Below are 26,451 nucleotides of genomic sequence, written 5' to 3'. Positions count from 1 at the left end.
TTACAAACGTAAAGGGTAATGTAATTAGGCAAATCACCTCTCATCAGTTGTTCTATATGCGTTTCAAACGCAATCAAAACGCAACGTGTGAACGCGCCCTAAAATGCACTTGAATTAGGCTAGGATTCTTTTCTCAGGACATGTCTCAGGAGTGTGGGGGGCAGTATGCTTTGGTATTATATGTTGTTGACACACTAGGGGGTGGTGCGAGGGTGGGGTTTTCGTTAACCAAAATGATTTTCATCCAAACTGTCACATTTGCCCTCTTTTACCATACAAAAAGTTGGGAGTATAAGGAGTAAGGATTTCTTACACACGGTTTCCATGAGCAGATGATGGGATACGCTAAGCCCTGCAGTGTGATAGCTTCTTGTTATTAAACCTCAGTGTAAGAATCTGTGTAGGAAGTTGGTTCCTTAAGCCAGTATAACCAGCACAGACATGACCGGGACTGTGGAGTTTGCAGCATGTTACATCAGACAGTGCCTGCCCAAAAAATGTCAGCAACACCATCCCACACGTCCCAGCACCCAGAACATGGATTGCAGGACATCACGGATTTTGTAGACCAATTGTTGCGTGGAAATTTGTTCCCAAGCATTCACAAGGCAATGGAGGGGATTCAACAATGTGTCTCAGGTTCCACCAGTTTCTAGCTGGAAAACACTAGTCTTTTGCTGCGCCAGATTTATCACGGTCTTGATGAATTCTTGATGAATTGGGTGAATGGACGATTTCCCATAAGCCACACCCCTTTTTCACGTGGCCACACCATTTTCCAGAAGGTCACTCCCCTTATTCGAACAAGTTTGAAAGCTGCCAAAAAAATGGTCTAAAAGCCTTGATAAATGTGGTGCAAGGCATTTTAGACATTGTTTGAGGTGCAAAACTACCAGAATTGTGGCAAAGTGCATTAATACATCTCCCCCAATGTCTTTCAAGCTCTGACCACTGTATGGGTTTATGCAACTGAATACAGAAAACTTCCTGGAGGAGAGAAGAATGGGGGGAGGGGCTAAAATTCCTTTTAAGATTTTTAAGAGTTTCCATTGATGCCTCTCCCTCTTCAATGCCCCATGGTAGCCACTTTAACAAACTGCAACATCTATGGGGATCAAAGATGGCAGAAGGAGGAGGTAATGCCGGCATCTTGCATACTTCCTTCCCAGCCATCCCAGACTGTGAGAGACCTTCCCCGAATTCCTCTTGATCAGTAAAGTGATGAGGAATATGAGGGCGCTTTATTAATAAAGGTTATTATTTTGGTCTTGAACAGCCATCCTGAGCGATGATGAATATGTTCCAAGTTTCAACACTTTGAAGAGTTGAACGCAGCAGTGAAGTAGGAAGCCATCGGCTACCAGATCTCGCATTGTACCACAGTGGTTGAGAAGACAGAAAAAAATGCTGTTGGGGAACAGGGAAAGGCGAGTATCTGGGTTTTTTTTGGGGGGGGGGGGGTCAAGAAAAAAGAAAGAAAATTAGGTTTAACAAAAAAGAAAGAAATATAAAGATTGGGGGTGTTACAGGAAGGAGGGGCATTATAAGTGAGACCGGTATATATACAATAGTGGAGGGCTAATAAGGGGGCATTACATAGTGTTGGGGCAATAAGGGGGACATTGTATAGTGTGGGGGGAATAAGGGGGACATTGTATAGTGTGGGGGCAATAAGCGGGACATTGTATAGTGTGGGGGCAATAAGGGGGACATTGTATACTGTGTGGGGCATCCAGCCGCGGACACTCTACGGGGTTGGTGTTTTTGTTAACCAATATCACATCTGTCTCTCACAAGGGATGACTTCGTGCACATAAGGATTTCGTTTTTAGGTAAAGCCCTGCATTACACCTCCGTATTAGGACATCCCTGGTAAGTGGCCGGTACAGAGACATGACTGGGACTGCGGAGTTTGCAGCGCGTTACATCAGGCAATACCTGCCCCAATGTCAGCGGCAGCAGCATCCTGTAAACACCCGCCCACTCGTCCCAGCACCCAGAACACACGTTATCCGGGGCTGCGTGACGTCACAGGGTTCGTGGACCAATCGCCGCCCGATAAGCACGTGGACCAATGGCAAGGGGAGACCGGAAAGTTCCGCGAGCGTTGATTGGCCGGAGCTGCGCGCTGGGGGGACGGCGCTGTAAAGCTGCCGGTAAATCGTCCAATCGCCGTGCGCCGCGTTCAGGCCTGTGCGAGAGACTGCGGGGCTGCGAGCAAAAAAGGTGAGTGACCGGCGAGAGCAGCAGCACCAGCACCAGCACCGAGAGCACGCGCTGCATCCGGGACACAGGTGAGACGTGCGGGAGGGAAGGGTAGTGACCGCTCCTGTGTCCAGTGTGCACTGCACCCCTACAGTGACTGCTCACCCCTACAGCTGTGACACTGCAGACGTCACCTCGCCACTAGCCTGACGTCATGCATCCTATTTCTGACATCCCGGGCCCTCTTGCTGACGTCATGCATCGTCCAAAAATGATTTTGTTCCTATTTTTCTCATTGGATTGGGAGCAGAGTGTTACTCAGGAGCAGCTCTCCCTTACATGTGCTCCACTTCCTCATTCATTTATAGGATATTATGGAGTCTGATAGATTTTTCTGAGGCCGTGTTCACACTATGATTTTTTTTCTTTTTTTATAATGCATCAAAAAAGCAACGTGTGAACGAGGCCTAAATCTAATGTCCCCCCTCAGTTGTTGGATTCTTTGGCTTCATGGTCGCACAGCGTCTGCTGGGGTATATCTAGTCTGGGGAATCTGTTTAAAGGGGAAGTTCTCCTTTCTGTAATGTAGCAGGTGCTGCACTGGATGGCAGACATGTGGGAGTGTACACGAGGTGACATCCCTGACATCACTGTGACCCCTGACCCTCTGCTTTGTCACCTTTTGTCTGAATCTCCTGTATAATGTAACCAGAGCTGCTTCATTAGTCTTCATTCTAATCGATTAGTGTTTAATTACATTTTAAACTGATTTGATTTTCTTCAAAGGGCATCTACCACCAGGATGATGGGCTGTACGCAAATGAGCCTTAGGGGCTCAGGGATCAATTGACATCTATGGAGCCCAGAGCCTCTCAGGCTACTTTGCATAATTTATATAAAAAAAAAAAAGTTTTAACGACAAGATCCTAAGATGCTAAAAAAAGACCAGATCCCACCAGAGGAGACACACACCAGTATATCACTGTGCTTGGTTCACAATCCTTCATCCTGGTGGTAGATGTTAAGATCATGGTGGCCATGGCTTGTGCTTGAGACAATCAGCTGTAGATCTCCTCTCTTTACAGTAGCAGTAGTTTAATGGATCCATCAAGAATTACAGTTGAATGTGTTTTATGCTTATATATTTTCTTTCTTTCCACACAGGTGTTATCTAGAATTTCCCCTTAAAAATGGGGCTTCGGACGTGGGCGCTATGTGGACTGCTCGCAGTCTTTCTGGTGATCCTGCTGCCCAATCAGACAGGTAAGATGATGCATGCTGTCTGTTACCACCACTAGGGAGTTGTGTACGGAGTTAATTTTTCCACTAATATTCTACCATATTGATTTCATAAGTCCTCTGTATTTGACAAAAACTTATTGTAAAAGTACTCATCGTTTGACATCTTGACTTATTCGATCTGTTAGCCCCCAATAGGATATACTTGCAGGAGGATAAACATTTCGGTTAGTTTCGTCATCTGAGCTGTTTACCATAAACACCCTGACACAGACAAGATTATGTACATGCTCCAAATAGTTCATAGGATAGGATTTTAGCTTTAAAAAATGCATCCCTGGTCTCTGGGACCCCTCGGAGCTTTTCAGAAGTAATATACCATAGGCCCACATTTACAGAGTGCGCCAGATTGATCAAAACTGGTGCACAGTCTTCATTAATCTGACACCCCCACACTCCTTGGGTAGTGTGCACTTTATTCATGCTACAGAATTGTGGTGCACGCCCCAACTAAGCGGTAACATGCTGCTTTAGGTGCACATTTTTCTGTCTTGTCGGGTACAGTGCAGCTGCGACACAGAACCAGCGCAGACACTTCATAGATACATGTTCAACTAGTTTCCATGTTTTCAGTGCAAAGTCAGACAGAAAACAGGAGCAAAAACTTAAGTTTTGCCAATTGTGTCCACTTTCAGCAATTGATATGGTTTGTGTAAGGAAAAGTTATACAATTTTCCAATATACTTTCTGTATCAATTCCTCACAGTTTTCTAGATCTCTGCTTGCTGTCATAGAAATCTTCTATGTTTACTAGCAGTGCCTGTGTGACCTCACATGACCATGGACAGGTTTCTATCCACTGCAAGTAAACATAGAGGGGCATTTACTAAGGGCTTTGCAATAGTTTTCTGGCGGACTTTGCACATTCTTTTAGGTGTAAACTACTTGCTTGGGTATTTAAGAAGTGTCTGCACCACATATGTGTCGTACGCGGCCCTTTTGTGGCACAGCCGCACTATACTTCATGCGAAACAAATTACGGGGCATTCCGGTGCTTAGTCAGACCGTGCTTCTGATTTATCATGCAAAGTCCAACAGAAGTGTGTTGCAAACCCTATGTTAAAGCTGCATCAAAAAAAACTTGGTGCACTCTGTTGTGGCAGTGCAGGGGGTGCCAGATTCATGAAGAACCGGAACCAGAAATCGAGAATCTGGTGCCCCCAGCATTATACACAGGCAAACTGAATTTGGTGAATGTTTCCATAGAATGACATCTAGCAGAGATCTACAAAACTGTGAGGAATCTAAACAGAAAGTTTATTGGAAAATTGAGCTAATAATTGTAAAACTTTTCCTTACATAAACCATATCAAAGTGGATGAACCCTTTAATAAATGTGGGCCATAGAGATGATTGGAAAGTTCTCGGTCTGTGCGATCACTACTCCGGCCATAAAATCCACACGACTGGGATTCGGAAGACCATCATTGTCAGTATAGCTCTGAGTACCTTATGTATTGGGCATTTATGGGTTGTCCAATGGATATGCAGAAGGGAATGCCCTTTAAAGGGAACCTGTCACCACACAATTCACTAATACAGCTAGTGACAGGTTTCCATAGAGGACTTTTAACTAACTGACACCTTTCTTTCAGCTAAAAATTGTTTCTCGCATACCCATAAAATCAACTTTGTTCTCTTACCTGGCATACATCCAGATTCCAGAAGCGAATCGGAGGGGGCGTGTCCTGCTTGGTGGAATCCAGCGGCTCCCCCATCTTTACTCACTTCTACTCCTCCCCGTGCCTCCTTATCACCCTGCAGCACTTCATGTTGACCAGGGTGATGTCATCTAAGGTCCTTTACCCACTAACATTTGCAAAATCTACCCCATGAATGCATCTGGTTACATAAAATCACAGCAGCCACCATGGACTTCTACTCCTCCCCATCGTCCCTGGAGGCACGCTGTGATTTCATGTGAACAGATGCATTCATGGGGTAGATTTTGCAAATGTTAGTCAGTAAAGGACCTTAGATGACATCACCCTGGTCACGTAATATGAAGTGCTGAATGGTGAGAAAGAGACACTCGGAATAGCCAATGGACTTGGCCGCACAGAACATGCCTCCTCCAACTCCTGGTAGATCTGACTGTATACCAGGTAAGATAAAAAAGTTGTTTTTATGAAAATGTGAGGGCTCTGAGAACCTGTCACTAGCTGTATTTGTGAAAGGTAATGGTGACCGGATCCCTTTAATGGACATTTATATGTAGTTCTGTAGTTCTGTGTTCTGTTTGTTGTTTCCAAGGCTCCAAGAAAATAAAAAGGTGCCAAAATCTAAGTGCAGCGAGAGAACAATAAAACAAAAGAAAAGCAGCTATATGAGCAATCTGCTTCATTTATTTGTTTACATTTTTGTGCTGATTATAGAGATCTTTCATTTTGAAGGAGAAGTAATATTACTACTTTGGTTATTTCTCCCCATCACTTCTAAGGCCGCCTTGGCATACTTTGGATTTAAGAAGTAGTACCTGCCCTTTAATGTGTTCATACTTTGTTGTTATGTTGTTTCGTTGTAACTTTTTCTTTGTCTTTTGCTTCTGATACCGCTGTGTGATTAAAGGAAACCTACCACTTGTAGTGGCAGGTTTCCGATAGCAATACCGGGCACCAGCTCAGGGTGAGCTGGTGCCGGAGCTTATTTTAGTTAGTGTTTTAAACCGCGGTATCGCGGTTTAAAACACTTTTTAAACGTTATAGCCGGCGCAGGCAGGTACGCGCTCGGCGCTTACCATGCGCGCGGCTCTCATTCACTTCCTATGTAGCCGCGTGCACGGTAAGCGCCGAGCGCGTTACCTCCCTGCGCCGGCTATAACGTTTAAAAAGTGTTTTAAACCGCGGTATCGCGGTTTAAAACACTAACTAAAATAAGCTCCGGCACCAGCTCACCCTGAGCTGGTGCCCGGTATTGCTATCGGAAACCTGCCACTACAAGTGGTAGGTTTCCTTTAAGGGCTAAAGCGGTCATCGAGGCACTTGGAGTTTCCGTAGTTATTTTTGGGTGTAAATTTAGCTTCTGTTTTTTGAACAAGGGCCTGAAGTGGGTTAATGGGAAATGAGAAAGGACTTTTACTACTTCCTTCTTCTAAATCTACTTGACTTGGTCTGAAAAACTGTAGCATAGTATTCGCCAAAGAAAAAAAAAAGCTCTAGGTGGAAATATCTAATTTCAGCAGGTGATTACAGTACATTAGATTCATTTCTGGATCACATTTCATACAGCTTTGACCTTCACTTCCTGGGATTTGTTCCAGTTAAATATATATATTTATTTTTTATACAATTATTTTAACTGCTTCGGTTTGTTCTTTAGACTAGTTTAACTGGTTTTAGTTTTTTGTTTGTGTTGCAGCAGTGTTGATAGAAAACGCAGGACATTTCTTTATTTTTTTTTTTAATTCAACATATAAAGCATAGATAAGTATAAAACTGTAAATAAATTGCATTGATCTGCACTCAATGGTGCCCGATACTATACATAGACCTCCTGTCTGCATCAGTATGGTTAGGGTATCTGCACACAATCAATACAAAAACCAAAATGGCATGCTGTACTCTGGACTAATCCACCCTGTGCAGGCGTCCTGTTCTCCGCCCTCACTGATCAGGATGTCCGTGTTGTCAGGTCAATGTTTTAACAGCATTAAGTCTTTGCACGGTTAATGGGAACGATGCAGTTACAATGCAGTGTGGTCTCTTTAAGACTCGAGTCCTGACAGATGTGACTTTCTCTGGTCCCTGTGCTGGGACTCTGCACATGTTCTTTACCCTTATGGCACATAGAAGTTTAGAGACCCGAGCCAAGACTACTCTGCAACTTTTTGTGGCGCTACTATGTGATATTAACTATTGAGTGACAGCCTTTAAGACTAGACGGCCCTAAAGGGGTTATCTAGTTTACTGATTTTGATTACCTTTCCATAAGGTACATGAGCAGGTGTCTGATGCTGAAAGATAAATTTACCCTGTATAAGACTCTGTAGTCTAACCTTGCACCTTCTATGTGTTGCTTTAGTTTATACAATTTTAACCAATGTTTTACTCTTTTGCATTATTTGCTGCAGCGCCCACTTTCACATAAACCCCACACCCCTCTCCACGTGGCACCATTTGTCATTAAATTGTCCTTTTGGTTACTGCGTGGTTGTAGAACTATCACTACAGTCCATACCAGATTCTCTGTACTTGGCCACGTGGCAGGGTTGGTCTGTATATCTAGGAACTTTTATTTCTAGTCTATTTGCACCATTGTGTAAACTAGATAAATGATCACGGATGAACCTTTCATACTTAATTGTGTGGCGGTGTCATTTAGAAGGCCTCATACTACTGCATTTACAAGAGGCAAGAAGCCTATATATGGCAGCAGTGAAAGTGTATTGTACACTGTACTATCTACTCGGCTCCTCCTGCTCTATAACATGCTGCCTGTATATAATACACTATGTAAAATCTACTTGACTGCTCTATAACATGCTGCCTATCTGCAGGCAGCAGGTTATAGAGCAGCCGAGGACACTGTGTACAATATGCATGCAGCATGTTATAGAGCAGGAGGAGCTGAGCAGATTGTACATGGTGTTTCGGGTGATTTATAACATGCTGCCTGCAGATAGGCAGCATGTTTTAGAGCAGTCAAGAAGATTTAACATAGTGTATTATCTACAGGCAGCATGTTATAGAGCAGGAGGAGCTAAGTAAATAGTACACTGTGCAATTCACTTTCACTGCTGCCATATATAGGCTTCTTGCCTCTGCTGCCTGCAGATAGGATACTATGTAAAAGCTATTCTGCTCTGACATGTTGCCTCCAGATTGTACATAGTGTCCTCGGCTGCTCTATAACATGCTGCCTGCAGATAGAGCAGAATAGATTTTACATAGTATCCTATCTGCAGGCAGCATGTTATAGAGCAGCCGAGGACACTATGTACAATCTGCTCAGCTACTCCTGCTCTATAACATACTGCCTGCAGATAGGACACTACCAACAATCGTTGTGTTTTTGTTTGTTGTTTTGTTTTTTTGTCTTAATTATTCTTCTCTTCACAGAGTCTGTGGCGGTTATGTCTGTGGATTTGGGCTCTGAATGGATCAAAATTGCAATTGTGAAACCCGGAGTTCCCATGGAAATTGTTCTGAACAAGTGAGTGTTGTGTGAAGCTGCTTATTGCTATATGTATTCCGCACTGTGTAATAGCACTTGTACGGTAGAAAATGCACAGCGTTACTGTATGTGCATTAACAATTTTGCTGGCTTTAAAGCTGCATTCCCCCAGCATTCCTTGCAGGCTCTATGCATCCCCAAAGCAATCTTTGCGTAGATACTATGGGAAATGTAGTCTTATGGTTTTTACACATTTTCTATTTTTCAGGGAGTCGAGGAGAAAAACGCCCTGTTCTGTAGCTTTAAAAGATAATGAGCGTCTCTTTGGGGACAGCGCTATAGGGATGGTACGTTACTACTAGTTGTTATGCATTATCCCCCTTTAGATTAATATACATTTTTTGTTCTTGGTAAAATGACTGTGAAAATGTAATTCTTCCCACAGGCAGCGAAGAATCCCAAGGTGACGTTTCGGTACTTCCAAGACTTGTTAGGAAAGCGAGAGGAGAACCCACAGGTGGAGTCTTTTAGGAAACGTTTCCCTGAGTACAGCGTTGTGAAAGACGAAGAGCGGGGCACCGTCCTTTTTAAGCTATCCGAGTAAGTTTGAGTAATCTCTGTCTTCACATAAAATTCCGGATCAATTTTACACTTAAATATGGAATTAACGCTAATGCGTCCGTGTTTTGGGCCTGTGCCCAGTAGAAGTTTCAGGGGGTAGCGAAGGCCAAAAATAATCTGTGCGGCTTAGACCAACTAAAAAGAGGTCTAAAGTAGGAACCATTACCTTATACTGCACTAGAACTTATCACCAGAGGGTGCACTAAATTTGTTTTCGAGAAAAGCAATGATACTCCTCTGACCATTTTTAAGGAGTACTTTTCGCCAATGAGGTATTTTAGAAATAAAGATGGTGTCGATAATGATAATCTGCAATTCAATCAAGACTATCATTAATGTGCATAAATGATTGTTTAACTCCTATTGCATGTGCAGGCACTGAGGGCATTAGAGATTAAAGGGGTTGTCCGAGTTCTTAAAAACAAAAAGCTCAGGGAGACCGGGAGGGCGCTGCTTAAAAAAATAAAGTCCTACTTACCTTCCGGTGCCCTCCGGTATCCAGCTTCTGGCCGGCCGTGGCCGTGCACGCCTATCCATCCCTATTCACATCATTGTGAATGCGGGCCGGAAGGTTGTCGGGTCCGGACAGAAGCTGAGGGCACCGGAAGGTAAGTAGGACTTTATTTTTTTAAGCAGTGTCCTCCCTGAGTTTTTTTTTTTTTTTTTTTTTTTAAGAACGCGGACAACCCCTTTAAGCAACTTTAGTGGTGGCTTGTACTGCGTAGGGAAAAAAGACTGGAATTAGACTGTTTGTTAGTATGACGTTATACAGTCAGGGGTTTGGGGGTGGATGTTATACTGTGGGGGGAGGGGGGGGAGCGTTACTGTCCTGGGTGTGGGGGGGGGGGTGGATGTTATACAGTGCAGGGGGCAGATTTATACGAATCTGGCTATTTTCAAGGGTTAAAACTAGCTCTAAACAGAGAAGCTTGTAGAGGTGATAATGCGGTATCTGATTGTCGCAGTGATCAAATCTGACGCTGCTAATTTTTTTTTTGTCTTGCTAACTACCTACAAGGGGTTTTCCATGACTCCTTTTAAACTGTTCATGTAGAAATTTTTAATATGGTTATGGTTAATCTGGTTCCGTTTGGATATGTTCCAGGTCCTCCAGCTATTTGGCAACTGCTACTACCTGCCTGATGTGATGGCTACAGACTGTTTGTTTGCTTTTCTGCATATTGTTAATTTTTGAGTTTTGACTTTACTTTAATTTTTACTTCTTCCAGGGAGCAGACTTATACACCTGAAGAATTGCTTGCCATGATGCTAAATTACTCCAGATCTCTAGCTGAGGAATTTGCAGGTATATTACAAGGACTTTAATTTATTTTATGTATCTGTATAATTGATATTTTTTATCTATGGCAGTTGGGGTTTATATATTTTTGGATGGCTGTATAAAACCTCGTAAAGCCTGACAAATTGTACCATTTTTTTTTTTCACTTCGGCATTTCTTCCCGTCTTCACTTTTTAGAACAAGCCATTAAGGATATAGTGATTACCGTCCCTGCCTTCTTCAATCAGGCGGAGCGCAGGGCCGTTCTCCAGGCTGCTAAACTGGCTGGTCTGAAGGTGCTGCAGCTTATAAATGATAACACAGCGGTGGCTCTAAACTATGGCGTCTTCCGAAGGAAAGATATCAACGCAACTGCACAGGTTTGTCAGTAATTTCTATTTCCCCTTTGCCGCTCCTCAGACAAATGGAGCAGGCGGCCACAGATGATCATTCTGCTCCCTTAATCTCTGTGGAGTTGACGGCGATAGCCAATTTCCGCCAGCTCCATAGAGATTAATGGACCAGAATGGTCATCCGTGGCTATCTCCTCCATTAATCTGAGGAGCGATTAGGAGTCCGACGGACACCTCATTCGCGATCGGTGGGGGTCTCGGCACTCCACGGATCAGCAAGTTATGCCCCATCCCGTGGATAGGATTTAACTTTGGTTCATGGGAAAACCCTTTTAAGATATTGATCAGAGGATAGCTTCATCCATTTACTCTTTAGAAGATTTCATCTCTTTCTGCAAAGAATAAAGCCTTAAAGGGAGCCCATTGATAAATGTATATGGTGGATCAGAATTCGATATTTATAACACACGTTGTTGCATATTAGGTTAGAAAGCATTATAGGGTTAGGGAAGGATAGTTTAGGATGTCATTGGGACCCTACCATCAGATCTAGGTTTCGTTCAAATAGAAAAGACTTGGAAATATATGAAGATAATATAATTACCCATTTTGTTTTGCAGAACATTATGTTTTACGATATGGGATCAAAGAGTACAACGTGCACTATTGTGACTTATCAGACTACGAAGACTAAAGAATCGGGGATTCAGCCTCAGCTTCAAATTCGAGGCGTTGGGTAAGAGATGAGTTGTCCTTTTAAGAAATGTGATTGGACTCCGCTAGCAAAATGTTCTAGAATTGGTTTGCAGATTTCCGCTAAGTACATGAAATAGGCCTAATGGTGCTAAAGACAGTTCTGTACAAAGTGATATTGCTAGGAAGAGATGTCAATGGGCTAAAATTAGACAGGTTGGTTTACTTATTTTGTATTAATGTAAATGTATTGTATGGATAAAAGAGGTGCAACCCCCCTCTCAACCCCTTCTTCACTGTGGTCAGTCCTTGGCTGAATTAGTTCCAATATTTAAATAGTTGCCAAGAACCCCCCCCCCCCCCTGCTCATGCTCAACATGGTAGAAAGTCACCTTTTGTTATTTGTAAGCGTTAAAGGAAATCTACCATCAAAATCAATCATTGTAAACCACGGACACTTGCTCTTATATCCAGGCACCGTGACTGTGGTAATCTTCTTATTTTTGTTATACATTGCGGCCTTCCTTATAAAATAAACTTTTATAATTATGCTAATGAACTAAGAGGCCTCTGGGGTATTACCAGAGCCCCTCCGTGCAGTAGCTTCACTGTGAAGGAGCTCACCCCGCAGTGTGCTGAAACTACCTTTGCTGCAGTGAGGTTACAACAGGCAAAAGGATGGGGAGACAGTGTAACAGCCTGCAAAGCTGTAGTATGTAGGGTATCTGGAATCGCCCACACTAGCCCATCAGACTCATTGGCATCATTTTAAAACTATGGCAGTCCCATAGAGAACAGCTAGACAAGGAAAATGAATCCTCTGTTCAGGCAAAAGCAAATGGACAATTTGGACAGTTATCATTAGCTGTGTTTACGTTTTCTATACTCCCTTTGTTTACAAATCAGATTTGACCGATCTCTTGGTGGATTGGAGTTCGATTTGAGGCTACGCGACCATTTGGCTAAGCTTTTCAATGAACAGAAGAAATCGAAGAAGGACGTACGAGAGAATCCCAGGGCAATGGCTAAGCTCCTTAAGGAGGCGAATCGTGTGAAGACCATCTTGAGCGCCAACAATGATCACGTGGCTCAGGTGCAACATTATTATATTTGGTCACCATAATACAGTGATGACGTCTTAAAACTTGGCAAATACTCATCTGATGCTTTCTTTGTGTTCAGATTGAGGGACTTATGGACGACATTGACTTCAAATCCAAAATCACTCGCCAAGAACTGGAGGAGCTGTGTGCAGACCTTTTCGAAAGGGTTTCATCTCCTGTGCAGAAAGCTTTGAGTAGTGCCGAGATGAATATGGTGAGAACAACACACAGGACACATGCAATAAAGTTTTCTCAGTTTGAGTTTTATGCTTTTAATTTTTAATTTTTTATTTATTTTTTTTTATAGGATGAAATTGAACAGGTCATCATAGTTGGAGGTAGCACTCGTGTACCCAAAGTTCAAGAGCTGCTCCTAAAAGCTGTGGGCAAGTGAGTATGGTGCAACACCATTGCTAATTCATTGACATTGATCTACCTTTGACTATAGATAATGAAAGTGAATAGGGTCTGATCTGACTTGCAGGTTATTAGTCCCGCAGTATTTCTTCCCGACAGAAGTGCTGCACCATCACATTCTCATGCCTGTGTTATGACGCACAATCTTTAGATACACCATGATTGTCAAATCCAAAATCCTTGTGTAGTCCTTTTTAAGCAATGAAAGGATCATATTAATTGAACCATCTTGATGATTTCTAATTTTATCGCAGGGAGGAGCTGGGAAAGAACATAAATGCAGATGAAGCTGCTGCCATGGGAGCCGTGTATCAGGCAGCTGCTCTGAGTAAAGCCTTTAAAGTGAAGCCATTTGTAGTCCGAGATGCTGCAGTATTCCCAATACAGGTAAAACCTATAACTGGGTATGGCACAAATTGTCAGACATTAGCCGAATTTCCTATTCTTTTTGAAAACTTCATGACCTGCTGCTTCCTTCAGGTGGAGTTTACCCGAGAAGTAGAGGAAGAAAATGTGAAAAGCTTAAAGCACAATAAGAGAATCCTCTTCCAGAGATTGGCACCGTACCCTCAGCGTAAAGTTATCACCTTTAACCGATACACAGATGACTTTGAATTCAACATCAATTATGGAGATCTGAGCTTCCTGGATGCCGAGGACCTGAAGTAAGGAACATCACTGAATTCTTACTCCGAAAGCTGTCATATAGCAGTAGTGTCTTGTTTGATCAGTTTGCGGGAAAACCCCTTTAACAAAGTTGGGCTCTATCCCGTGGATAGGGCGTAACTTGCTGATCAGTGGGGGTCTCAGTGCTGAGACCCCCACAGACCATGAAAACATGGGTCCGTCTGACCTCTCGTCGCTCCGCCAGACTAATGGAACAGATGGCCCTGCATGACCGTTCTGCTCCATTAATCTCTATGGAGCTGATGGAAATGACAAGCGCTGCGCTCACCAATCTCCATCAGCTCCATAGAGGTTAATGGAGCTGCTCCATTAGTCTGACGTTAGTCTGACGTTTTCCCGATCTGTGGGGGTCTCAGCATTGAGTCAGCAAGTTAAGCCCTATCCCATGGATAGGGCCCAACTAAAGTTTGTTGGAAAATTCCTTTAACTTGTAACTTCTTATCATGATTTTCAGAATTTTTGGGTCTCATAACCTCACCACTGTGAAACTCGGTGGAGTTGGGGAGAGTTTTCAAAAGAACGCTGAATATGAGTCAAAGGGTATCAAGGCACACTTTAACATGGATGAAAGCGGAATACTCAGTCTTGACAGGGTAAGACGAAATGCTGGTGCACTCTTAACCTTGAGCTTAGTGACTGCCACTCCATTCACTGTTTGTAGAGATAGACAGAGTACATTGCGCATGCTCCACCTGTGGCTTTGTTCATTAAAAGGGGTGTACCAATTTTTCAAGTTATTCCCTATCCACAGGTAAGTGGATAACGCGCTGATCGATGAGGGTCTGACTGCTGTGGCCTCTAGTGTTTTGGATTGCACAGTAAACCATGTGTGATTGTATTGATCTCTGCTCCAAATCGGATATTAATTTATAAATGTGTATGCAAAGAATCACACAGACGCAGCCAAGGTCTTGAAGATTCTCTCGAAGATTGAACTACATAGTATTTATCTAGCATAAGAGGGAGGAGCCCTCTCGGATACTAGGATACTATGCTTGGTTGTGATTGGCTTATCATAATTTGGTCAAAATTATGTGAGATATATATATATATATATATATATATATAGGTCAAACCACACAAACTTCAACCAGAAAATATGGTTGAAGGACCCGGAGGAAACCCACGCAAACACGGAGAGAACATACAGTTGAACCCAGTGCTGCAAGGCAGAAGTGCTACTCACTCGGCCTCTGTGCCACCCATATTCTATATAAAGCTTCTATGCTTGCTTCCAGTGGATAGAAATCTGTCCATAGTCACACAGGTGCACAGCTCGTTATATCACACAGCACTGATTATTCCCTATGAAACTAATGAGCCATGCACCTGTGTGACCATGATCAGATTTCTGTCCAATAGAAGTAAACACAGAAGCTTTCTATAGCAGGACAGCAAGCAGAAATGTAGAAAACTACGATGAATTGATACAGAAAGTATATTACAAAATTGTATAACTTTTCAGAATTTAAACATTTATTTGCTGTGATGGAAATACCCCTTTTAAGAACAAACCTATAGAAAAGATCTCGTATCTGTAAACCTGGGGACTGCCTGTACTTATCTTTTCAGAGTGTGTGTGGTGCTAGCAGCAAATCAGATATACAGGTTGTCCCCTACTTAAGCTGAAGCTCTCTGGATGTTACTATAGTCCCAGGCTGCAATGATCAGCTGTAAGGGGTCTGTAATGAAGCTTTATTGATAATCCTTGGTCACATTGCAGTTAAAATTTTGAAAATCCAGTTGTTTTTTTGTCTGGATCTACAATTATAAAATATACAGTTTAAACTTAAATACAAATTCAGCTAAAGAACAAACTGATGGAACCTATCCTGTACGTAACCCGGGGACTGCCTGTACTGTTCCAATACACCTATTTACTAATTGTGGAGGCAGATGACAATAGTCTTTATTCTTTTGTATCTTTTTTGTTTTAGGTGGAAGCCGTTTTTGAGACCCTAGTAGAGGAGAAGCCGGAACCAGAATCCACATTAACCAGTAAGTGTAGTTCTCCCTGCATATCCCAGACTATATGCATGTGCCAGGGAGTGAAGTGTACACCTACCCATGTTCACAATAACTAATGGATTATATTTTGGGAAAATTCACTTTGATTCACATCAGGGCAGATTGCAGATGCCTTCTTGAGAGGCTGCTTTGTGGTGTGTTCATGGTGGCATCCCCTGCCACACTGCTCCCAGCAGTGTCTTCTTCAGCTCTTGATGTCTTCTTCAGCTCTTTGCAGGAGATGACGTGGATAAACTTCTAAGACAGATTTTCCTACCTTTTCATTTGGATCAATTGTTTTCAATAATGTCTGTCAGTTTAATAGCCTGAAGTGGTTGCAAAGTGCCCTTTAGTGGATGCTTAGTGATATTTACATTTACCTAGTGCATGTTTTTTGTGAATCCTAGTGCACTTTTTGGGTAATACGTTGCACCAATTCTGTGCATTATCTGCTATGGTATGTATTATATTACAATTTGTATTACACTGAATTACTTTGACCCCTACAGAGCTGGGAAATACTATATCGAGCTTATTTGGAGGAGGAACTTCCACAACAGATAAGGAGAATGCCACAGACACTGTGCAGGTAATACGACTGTCCCCAGACATGATATTTACAATGTTTTTGTTAGGCAAATTTAATAAGGAAGTATTTTTGCTTAATAAATCGGACGCAGGTTTTCTGGGCCTAAACTAACATAGTAGCCATTTTGCATTCAACTCTATGGGAGCGCAGAGCATATAGTCTCAGCCATTGTCATTGCTCCCCTACAGTTCAATGGCACAAACTATGTTAAGCCTGGCTGCGGGAAGGAGAACAGAGGTTCTCTGGTTCTGAGACAGATGTGGGCCCCAGAGGTGGAACCTGCATCTATCATCTATTTATGACATGTATGATATGTTAAAAATGGTCTTCATGGGAAAACCCCTCTTTAATAATGTATGAATATGAGTAATGATGAGTTTTTGCAAAAGATTACAGTCTGAGGATGAGGGGGTGACACAAGAGCTTAGAGTCTATGAGGATGAGGGGCTCCTGCTTCAAGCGGTCATTAGCAGCCATCTTGTATACAGAGTCCAAGGGACTGATGGGAAGCCTGGAGCTTAGTATCTGGTCTTTGCCAGATAAAATGGTAGGAGGACACAGGGTGGGTTAGTAAAGAAAGACTTCACGTTACATTCATTTAGTTGGTGTGATAAGCTGCCTAAAGAAATGGATTTGAAGAGCATGTTTGAAGCTTTGGAGGTTGGGTATTAGTCTGATCGTCTGGGGAAGGGCATTCCAGCGAATTGGTGCAGCTTGGGAGAAGTCCTGGAGATGTGAGTGGGTGGTTCAAATTGGAGGGCGTACTCTAAGATCACTGGCAAGCTGAAGAGCATGGGTTTTGGGTAATGGATTGAGATGAGAGGAGATGATGGCATGGTTGAGTGTTTAACCTTGTATTTTTTTACAGGAAGAAGAGGAGGTGCCGACTGAGGCCACAAAAGAGGATGATCAAGAGTCAACTACTCAAACTAGTGAGCAAAAGGATTCGGACACTAAAGCAGAGGAGACAAAAACGGAAGAGAATAAGGAGGGGGAAAAAGTTGATGACAAGGTAACCCATTCTTCACAGAGGTGCTGGGGCCTCCATTGGGATGTTTATCCATCAGATATTTATAGCATATTCTGTAGTTGGGGATGCGCTTTTTACAATTTTCTTAAAACCGTACCATAAACTATCCTCAGTGGGATATTTATTGAAATATCTCTGTTCTTATCATTCTGGCAGGAAACTAAAGAAAAGGATGAAGCTGCAAAAGAAGCAGAGTCTTCCAAACCAACGGAAGAGGAGCCCAAAATGCCTCCTGCTCCCAAAAAGCAGAAACTTGTGGATGAAATAGGAGCGGCTCAGACCGTCAATGATATACCAGATCTTGCAGAAGAAGCAGTGAAGAAATCAATGAAAAAGTGAGTCCAAAATGTGAATTTCTTTTTATTTATTTATTTTATTTTAAAAGAAAAATTTGAAAATTTCCTGTTTTTTCCTACAAGTCTCCATGGTAACAGACTACCTGTGTAGTCTTATCCTGTCAATACTGTTTTTATGTTCCTGTATTTTTCCTTTAGGCTTCAGGAGCTGACTGAACGCGACCTGGAGAAACACGAGAGAGAAAAAGCTGCAAATAGCTTGGAAGCTTTTATATTTGAGACCCAGGTATGAATAACTTTATTTGCATAACACAAACCTATAAGGAGGATTTTCTAGACTATGGTTATAAAAACTAAACTAGACAGCCGCGTTTGGCTAAAACCCTGACTTGGGGACCAGATTTCAAAGACCACAGTGCAGAGGACGAGTCTCCATGGATCGTAGTGATTAGATGATGCAAGGAGTTTCTTCTCCCCCCCCCCCCACAAAACGATAATCATGATTACAGGAGGGGACTCCTTGCATCATGTATGATCATGATGCATGGAGTCCCTTTCACTGCACCGTGGTTGGGTTGTGAAGTCCGGCCACTACACACAGACCTGCCAAGGTCATTTGAAAGAACCTTTGAAATTTCTGTAATATTCTGTCCTCTTATTTCCCTAGGATAAACTAGAACAATCGGAGTTCAGGAAAGTGTCTACAGGAGAGCAGAGAGAGGAGATCTCCAGCAAACTCAGCCAAGCCTCCACCTGGTTAGAGGATGAAGGATATTCAGCAACCACCAAGGTACTTTATTAAAGTGTAGAGAACCGCAGAACAAGTTGAATCCAAGATGGCGGAGCCCAGGAAAAAGCACTGTTGGGTGTCTTGTCAAGCTTGACCATGGCACCTAACAGGTTAAATGCTGTAATTGGTGCTAGCCCTGATCACAGTAGCAAACAGCAGGTGTCTGCTGGATAATAGAGCAAACACTTGCCATGTATAGAGAAGGCCCAGCCTGAGAGCCCTCTCCATACTGCCCTTACTGCTGTACAACCTATATTGACGTACAACACTAAGGAAGTGGCTAGAATACTACACAATGTAGAATTTGTCAATGAAAATTATTCCAAATTCATCTTATTTATCGCAGGAGCTGAAAGACAAACTGAGCGAACTGAAGAAGGCGTGCAAGTCTTTATTCTTCAAAGTCGAAGAGAGGAGAAAGTGGCCGGACAAACTGGCAGCCCTGGATAGTCTGCTCAATCACTCTTCTATTTTTCTGAAGTAAGTCAATTGCATGAAAGTCTATTTTGTGGAGAAAAAACTTTTTATTCTACTTTAGCTAGTGTCTTTTTATTGACCCTAGTTCTTATAGGGAACTGGTTATCAGCAATTGGCCTAATAAAACACTACCAGTATAATGTTAAATAGCCTAAGAATTGTGTCACACTTGGCGTTTTGAACCCGCTTTTAAGTCCGTTTAAAAAATGCATGCGTTTTTGAAAACTCGTGCGTTTTTTGAAACGCATACTTTTTTTTGTCTTTTTTTTTAAAATTAAGATAATTGGGAAAACCGGGCAAAAACGGATGTCCCTTTTTTTTTTATGGCCAGAAAACGCATGACTAAAAACGGGTTCAAAACTCCATGTGTGACACCACCCTTATAGGTTTTGTTTCTTTCACGGTGCAGTGTGGTGGCATCATCTAGAAAATCAACTTTGGTTGCTCAGCTGTTTGCCAACACACTGGTAGTGGTTTATCAGGTAAATTACTGCTGACAGGTTACATGTTTTAACACTGTGCCAGCAAGTGGGCGAACACATTATGATTGTGAGGGTCCTGGCATTTATAAATTTATCAGATTTTCTCATTTCTATTTTTCCCTGTTTTTAGGAGTGCTAGGATGATCCCAGAAGATGATCCCATATTCACAGAAGTTGAGTTAAATACTCTGGAAAAACTCATAAATGACACCTGGGTAAGATATGAGCAGAATTCAGGGTTTTTTTGTTTTTTTTTTAACCTTTGTTTATGGAACAATGATGGTGATTATTGCCTTGTGTTGGTGTTATTTGTTGCGCTGCTTAAGCCAGGGTCTCAAGGCATAGATGTGTTGCTAAATTTTCTCCAGTGATGTTCATGCGCTGTTGCTGTATGTGCTTCTCCATCCATCAATGGAGTGTAGATTCCCAATGTGAATGAGGCCTTACACCACACAGCTTTTGTGCATCATCGTGATCACCAAGGATATATTTGGATATGGTAGTACTGTGCTGGATGTAGATGGAACTAAAGATTAGCAGACCCAATGGTTGGGTTCAGGTTTCAGTTGCCTGACCTGGACATGTCGTGGAATTGGTGGGCAAACAGCCAATTTGGCAAACTAGCCATGGCTATGATTGGCAAACAGGCGCCACTTATTGAATGGTGAGGACATTCATTCCTATTGTATCACTGAGCTTATCTTTCTGCTATTTCTTATTGTAGGTCTGGAAAAATGAAACTCTGGCCGAGCAAGAAAAGTTACCCTCCACCGAAAAACCTGTCCTACTATCTAAAGATATTGACCAAAAGCTGGCGGCCTTGGACAGGGAGATTCAGTACCTGCTAAACAAGGCAAAGTTCTCCAAACCCAAACCTAAGCCCAAGCCAAAGAGTAACACCACAAAATCAGAAAACGGTGAGAAAAATACAACCGAGACTGGTGAGAAAACAACGAAAGAAAGTACAGAAGGTAAGTAGCTGTTATAACCTCATATAGTTGGACCATTGTTGTGCACAAAGTGTATGTGTATATTGTAAATTGTGTAGAATAATGCAAGTACAGCACCATGGGTGAACAGAGACTAACCCTGACTCGTTAACATCTAGATTGATATTTTGTGTATTTTGTTTTTATACAGAACCACCTAGTGAGCCTGAGCCTGTAAAGGAGCCCCCAGAGGAAGAAAAGGTCTTGGAGTTAGCGGGCTCTGAAGCAGGTAATCCGGGGCATACTGAGGAATTTTAATGCTCTGGTCAAATTGTACGATTGTGAGTATGTATGTTCTATATGTATGAATTATCCAGGACACCTAAAAGGGCTGCCACACAATAACAACTTGGTGTCTGATCCCAGCAGTAGGACCCCCAGCGATTACAAGTGTGCTAGTCTGGGGAAAATGAAGATGGCCAAATAAACTTTAAATGGATTCTGCCCTACGGGGCAGTTGTCTTTGTGATCACTAGTTGATATTGTGAAACTTCCCTTATAAATGTCTCCTGTCTGTTCCAAAGGAAACAATTGTTGATTCCGGGCTTGCACAAACTGGTTTTATCATACATGGTGCAACCGAAGACCTAAATGGGACTAAATATGCCTGTTGGAAATAAACCTGTCACCTTGAAAATGCATTGTTATCTGCAGGCGGCGTGTTTTAAGAGCAGGAGGCGCTGAGCAGATCAGACACTATATACAATCCGCTCAGCTCCTCCTGCTCTATATCAAGCTGCCTGAAGATAGGACACTATGTATAATTTGCATGTTATAGAGCAGAAGGAACTGAGCAGATTGTTGGAAAATATTCAGCATGACTTGTATTTTTTTTCATTTGAATCTCTGCTCTTTGTATGCATGGTAATCCGTGATAAGCAGCCATCTCTGTAATGTATACCAACACATAGAGGACAGTCAATCTTTGATGGCTCTGCTTTCATTAAGTTAAAATAGAAAAGAAAAGGCTTCTAGAGGGAATTGCTTTTAAAACTATAATTTTATTAGATCATCATACATAAAAACAATGGGCTAATGCTATAAACAAGGATGAGTTAGAAACTTTAGTGTCAGTAAAACTTCAGTATCCGACGTTGAGTGGACCCCAGTTAGTGTAACTTGACAAAAGCTGGGTCAGTGTTTGTGTTTTTTTTTTTTTGTTTTTTTTTTCATTAATTATATATACATTACATGTACTGTATATACTAGTGTATAAGCCCAGTTTTCAGCACAATCTTTGCACTGAAAAAGCTCCACTCTCATTACACTCGAGTATATAAAAATAATAAAGGTATATACTTATCCTCCTGCGCTCCCCGCAGCTCCTCTTCCCAGCAGTGTGAACAGAGCCACCTCTAATTTTTTTTTTTTTTTTTTTGAAGAGCCACATCTATGTCCTTTGTGCATGTGCACACCTTATGACGCAGCAGCTTCTCCACCAGCCATCTATAACATCCAGCATGCGGATGGGACATAATTAACTAAATGCTTGTCTTCCTGTTGTACGCTATGCAGCCCTCAGATTGTACATAGTGTGCCATCTGCTTCATTACATTGCAGATATGACGATAACACGTCGCCTGCAGATTGTACACGTGTACTATCTATTCAGCTCCTCCTGCTCTATAACATGCTGCCCACAAGTTGAACTTTTTGTGATGAAAGGTGAAAATTGGTTCATTTTGCTTGGTCTCTGCACCAGTAAATTCGCAGTTTTTGGCATAGACTGACACCAGTCTTGTAGTTTTGATAATGCCTCCTGCTGATGCCGGTCATAAAATATCGCATGTTTTCAGTCCACTAATCTCTTTATTCTCTCTCCATTTTCCTTTTTGTTTCTGCCATGCCCCAGATTCTACGACACAGAAACCTCCAGAGGAAAACGAGAAGACCGAGTTATAACCCTGTGACATCCGCTCTCTACTTTGGCACTCATATTTATTGACATTACTTTTTTTGTAATGGACCCTAATGGTTTCAGACAAACTGAACTTTATTTTTGGTTAATTTTTTTTTTTTTTTTTTCTCAAAAAAAAGGAAAACTGTTCTTCGGATGTATATTTCTGTCCTGTCAGAGCAATGTTAGAATTTTTTGTTACCTTTTGTGTGTTTGTCGTGTTTTATTTAACTCTGGGTGTAACACGGGACGATACAGAATTTTCACTGGGGCAAAAAAAAATAGTCACTATATTTTGTGCTGCAAAGGTCGTTCAACTAACATTCTGCATAAAAAGCAAAGGGCGCTATAGTGTTGTGAAGTTAGGATAACGGGCCGTAATGTTAGATTGTAAAAAATAGTGATTCCATATAAAAAAAAAATTACACCCAAAAAAAAAAAAAAAAAATTTTAGGTTTTGATATTAAGTGTGTCCATGTTTTACGTAAATTTTCACTTCAGATGCTTAACTGTGACATGAATTAATTTTCCCCTTTAAGAAAAACACAATGCCTCCTTTTTGTAGGGATCACTTAAGGCACTGGTAGCTCCGTTAAGGTGAAGGTTCTGTTTAGGGAATTACTTTTTGATGGACAGGTTCTGGTTCACAGCTGGGGCATCCATAAACTGTGAAGTTCTTTACATTATGACCTGTTATGGGAGTTTCCATTACATTACGTAACACACTGATTAGGAGATTTTAAAGATGACTTGTCACGTTGAAAATGCAGATTACAGGTGGCATGTTATAGAGCAGGAGGAGCTGAGAAGAAATGATTTTACAGTCCCCCCCCCCCCCCCCCCCACTTAAAAAGAAAAAATATATATATGTATGTATGACTAATTTATACCTGTTTCTGGGTTTAGGAGGCCCAGCTGGTGGTCCAACTGTTTTATCAGCATCTATTTTGGAACATGGTAGTTGGTTATAACCCCACACTGATGGGGTTATACAGAAAGTTATCTTTAAAATAACAATAAGCTCAATTCGGTCAGATAATTCTACTATTTATAGTGCTACCTGCAGATAGGACACTATGGTTTTTACTGCTCTATAACATGCTGCCTCCAGAAAAGACAGAATATTTCATTTGTTTAGCGCCTCCTGTTGCTTGCAGATAGGACACAATGCACTGTTAAGCTCTATAGCAAACTGCCTGCATACAAGACAATTTGTATGACACTCTTCATGCTCTATAACTTGCTGCCTATAAATAGGACAACTGTACAGTTTGCTCAATAACATACTGTCTGCACCCTGCACTATATTTTTAATGTGATCGGTCCGCTTTAACACATTTTGATATAAATCTGCCCAGTGGCTAATGAATTGGTCTTTGTTGGTCATAGTGCAACCTTTTTATTTTATGGACTGCAATAGTCCGTTGGGCGGTCATAAAGTTCATCCTCCTGCTTTTTCCAGTCCTAGGAGTCCGTTGGGCGGTCATACAAAGCTGTTACTTACTGATGAGGACCGCCCACTGGACTCTTTACAGGTTAGGAGAATGGGTTTCAGTTAGTCCATAAGTCATAATGATGTCTTCTCTGTTCTTTCTGCTCTGTGCCTGGTTCATCAACATGAACATGAGTTTCCTTCTGTATATGTATAGCATATAAGAGGGGAGGTAACAGCACTGTAGATCTTTTGTATGGATGAGAAACGATTGACTTATTGCAGCGGCTACTAATCTAGTAATGCCCCAATGTGTATGTGAAGGGTGAAATTAAAACTATATGCTAATTCCTGGCACTTATTTTTTGGAAATGTTAGTGCTTTGCAGTGACTGATGTCCCTCCCATTGTCGTTCTGGGCTACATACGGCTTTCTTGCATTGACTTGTGTCTGAATGTATGCCTGGATACTATGTACCTACAGCCTTGCTCATGAATTCAGTCACTTCAGTCTCCTGTCTGTTATGTATTTAGCATTGCTGTGATTTTTGTTTTGTTTGTTTTTTTTTTAGTTTTTTTGCGTGTTGTTTTTCCATTTCCATCAACAAAGCTCAATGAAAATTAGCTGTTTGTCAGAAAAGGGGATGTTGGGAATGTCAATGTATGTAAAAAGTGGCATAGTAAGAACATATGGATCAATTTTAAAGAGCATCTACCATCAAGATGGAGGACTGTATGCAAATGAGCCTGAGGGGCTCCAGGCTCTATAGGTGTTTATGGAGCTTGGAGCCCCTCTCGCTCATTTGCATACAGTCTTTCATCCTGGTGGTGATGTACTTTAAGAATAACTATGAATTTGCATTCATATCTGCTCAGCTAAGAGTCCAATGGGCGGTTCTTCTCAGTGCACTATATCTAGATATTGTTGTCATTCGCTGATCAGATTCTCCTTACTGGGTTCCTAATCCTAAGAATTAATAAAAGTTATATATAATCTTTTTTGTGAATCTGCTCAGCTCCTCCTGCTTTACAACATGTTGCCTGCAGATGGGACTCCATATACAATCTGTTTCTCTCTTCCTACTGCGTAACATGGTGACTGCAGGTAAGAAACTATGTACAATCTGCCCTCCTCCTGCTCTATAACAACCTACCTGCAATCTGCTCAATTCCTTCTTCTCTGTAATATGCCGCTTCTATATCTGACTAGATACTCTGTGACAGGTTCTTCTTAAATCCAATATAAATCTCAAAGCCGTGCTGTCTAAACACAATACTGCTCCATGTTTTTGGTGTGTGGGTTTTTTTTTTTTTTAATGGATAGGATTAGATGTATTTGCTTAAAGTAAATATATGGCACCCATATAAAGCCTCATTAGGGTGACCAGAAAGCATCTTCACTAAAATGTGCTGATGTCTGCCCAAGTTATTATAGACTGTAGCTCCATCTTTTTATCTCTCTGGGGGGTTTTTTTTTATCCAATATTTCTAGTGAAAGCCAAAAAATTTTTTAAAACATGGCATTCTAGTAAATTTTCCCAGTGCAGAAGCTATTGAGAGTTCTAAAAAAAGTCCATAAACTTGTCTATTTGACCACTGATTTCTTATTTTTATTTTTTTGGGTTTTCATGTCATGCCTTGAAAAACTCTGCTGCTTCTTTTTCAGTTTAACCAGTTCTTGTTTATAGTACTGTGTTATGCCCCCTGATATTCATATGTTTTAGCGCTACTTTCAGGTGTTGTTTATGTTCAGTTTCACCTGCTGCAGTCATTTACTGTTGCAGTCGGATGTTGGATTTGTTGAAAAAGAGTTGTACAAAAAAAAAAATTCTTTTACACACCGTATCAGGATTTAAAGGGTAGTACTACAGTGTACTTGGATTATGTAAACTACTGCAGATAATGTACGGGGCATACAGGTGCCAAAAATGACATCTATTTACAAGAAGTTCTTGCCGTGGCTTTGCATTGTAGAACACAAAGCTGCATTATACAACCGGTCTCCCGTATGGTGGGATCATCATTCTGTTCACTTATCCAAATGCATTGTAATGAAAGATATATAGGACATACAATGAAAACCATGTACGGCCTTCATAAAGTGACGTGGAACCATGGAGAATACCAACCAGGCTGGAGTTGTTCTATTAAATTGCGTCCACTTTGGTTTTTTTTTTCATAACTGCTGTTTTACTATTTGCAAAATCTAGGAAAAAGATAATAAAGTTCTTTATATTTCTGAACGTGAGATTGAGTTATTTGAATTCTCTAGTGGTTCTTTTCTGCATGATGGTTTATAGCCTTTTTTAGGAATCCTGTAAAAAAAAAAAAAAAAAAATGGTTGGTTTTCTAGCATTCCATCTGGGGTGTTCCATTCGGCACGGGGAGCCCTGAAGCAGTACGAAACATTGAAATGGAAGGGGTAAGGGCTACTTAGGGGGGGCAGTGTTACCATAGTGGAACAGTGGAGGGGCAAGGGCTACTAGGGGAAGGATGGGTGCTCTGGATGCTGGGGGGGGGGGGGCACTGTCCCTACTGGGGAGCAGTGTGGGGGCTCTGTGGCTGCTGGGGGCCAGTGGGAGGCAGGCTCTGGCTGCTAGAGGAGCACTGTGGCTGCTGGTAGGGTTAAGCTTTGTGGTTGCCCTGAAATGGCTGATTTTAATGGTAACACTGTATAATTTTTATATATATTT

At 41.7% G+C, this 26,451-nt stretch overlaps 1 protein-coding gene across 3 annotated transcripts; it reads left to right on the top strand.

Moving 5' to 3' along the window:
• Positions 1 to 2,104: 2,104 nt before the first annotated feature.
• On the top strand, positions 2,105 to 26,001 carry HYOU1 (hypoxia up-regulated 1). Of its 3 annotated transcripts, none has more exons than XM_072155671.1 (25): positions 2,105 to 2,226; positions 3,370 to 3,468; positions 8,562 to 8,655; positions 8,885 to 8,963; positions 9,062 to 9,216; positions 10,467 to 10,543; positions 10,716 to 10,897; positions 11,491 to 11,606; positions 12,470 to 12,656; positions 12,746 to 12,880; positions 12,974 to 13,056; positions 13,338 to 13,470; positions 13,564 to 13,748; positions 14,225 to 14,363; positions 15,708 to 15,768; positions 16,287 to 16,366; positions 17,235 to 17,378; positions 17,553 to 17,731; positions 17,891 to 17,978; positions 18,360 to 18,482; positions 18,829 to 18,962; positions 19,572 to 19,656; positions 20,166 to 20,412; positions 20,582 to 20,659; positions 22,283 to 26,001. In XM_072155671.1, exons 2-25 carry the CDS (start codon positions 3,396 to 3,398, stop codon positions 22,330 to 22,332), a joined length of 2,907 nt encoding a protein of 968 aa, XP_072011772.1. In that variant the 5' UTR covers positions 2,105 to 2,226; positions 3,370 to 3,395; the 3' UTR covers positions 22,333 to 26,001. The 3 variants fall into 3 exon arrangements, with proteins under 3 accessions (XP_072011772.1, XP_072011771.1, XP_072011773.1); XM_072155670.1 differs by having other exon boundaries at positions 2,138 to 2,294; XM_072155672.1 differs by having other exon boundaries at positions 2,138 to 2,294; positions 20,582 to 20,711.
• Positions 26,002 to 26,451: the final 450 nt, after the last annotated feature.

Source organism: Engystomops pustulosus, chromosome 6, assembly GCF_040894005.1.
Source record: "Engystomops pustulosus chromosome 6, aEngPut4.maternal, whole genome shotgun sequence".
NCBI lineage: Eukaryota > Metazoa > Chordata > Amphibia > Anura > Leptodactylidae > Engystomops > Engystomops pustulosus.
The sequence above is the reverse complement of the archived record's forward strand: the minus strand, read 5'-3'. Positions and strand labels throughout refer to the sequence as shown.

Bases quoted from the DNA above. Each gene is read 5' to 3' on its own strand.
- HYOU1 (XM_072155671.1), top strand. From the start codon at position 3,396: ATGGGGCTTCGGACGTGGGCGCTATGTGGACTGCTCGCAGTCTTTCTG. The intron at 13,749-14,224 runs GTAAGGAACATC...CATGATTTTCAG, and splicing joins CTGGATGCCGAGGACCTGAA to AATTTTTGGGTCTCATAACC. The intron at 18,483-18,828 runs GTACTTTATTAA...TATTTATCGCAG, and splicing joins GATATTCAGCAACCACCAAG to GAGCTGAAAGACAAACTGAG.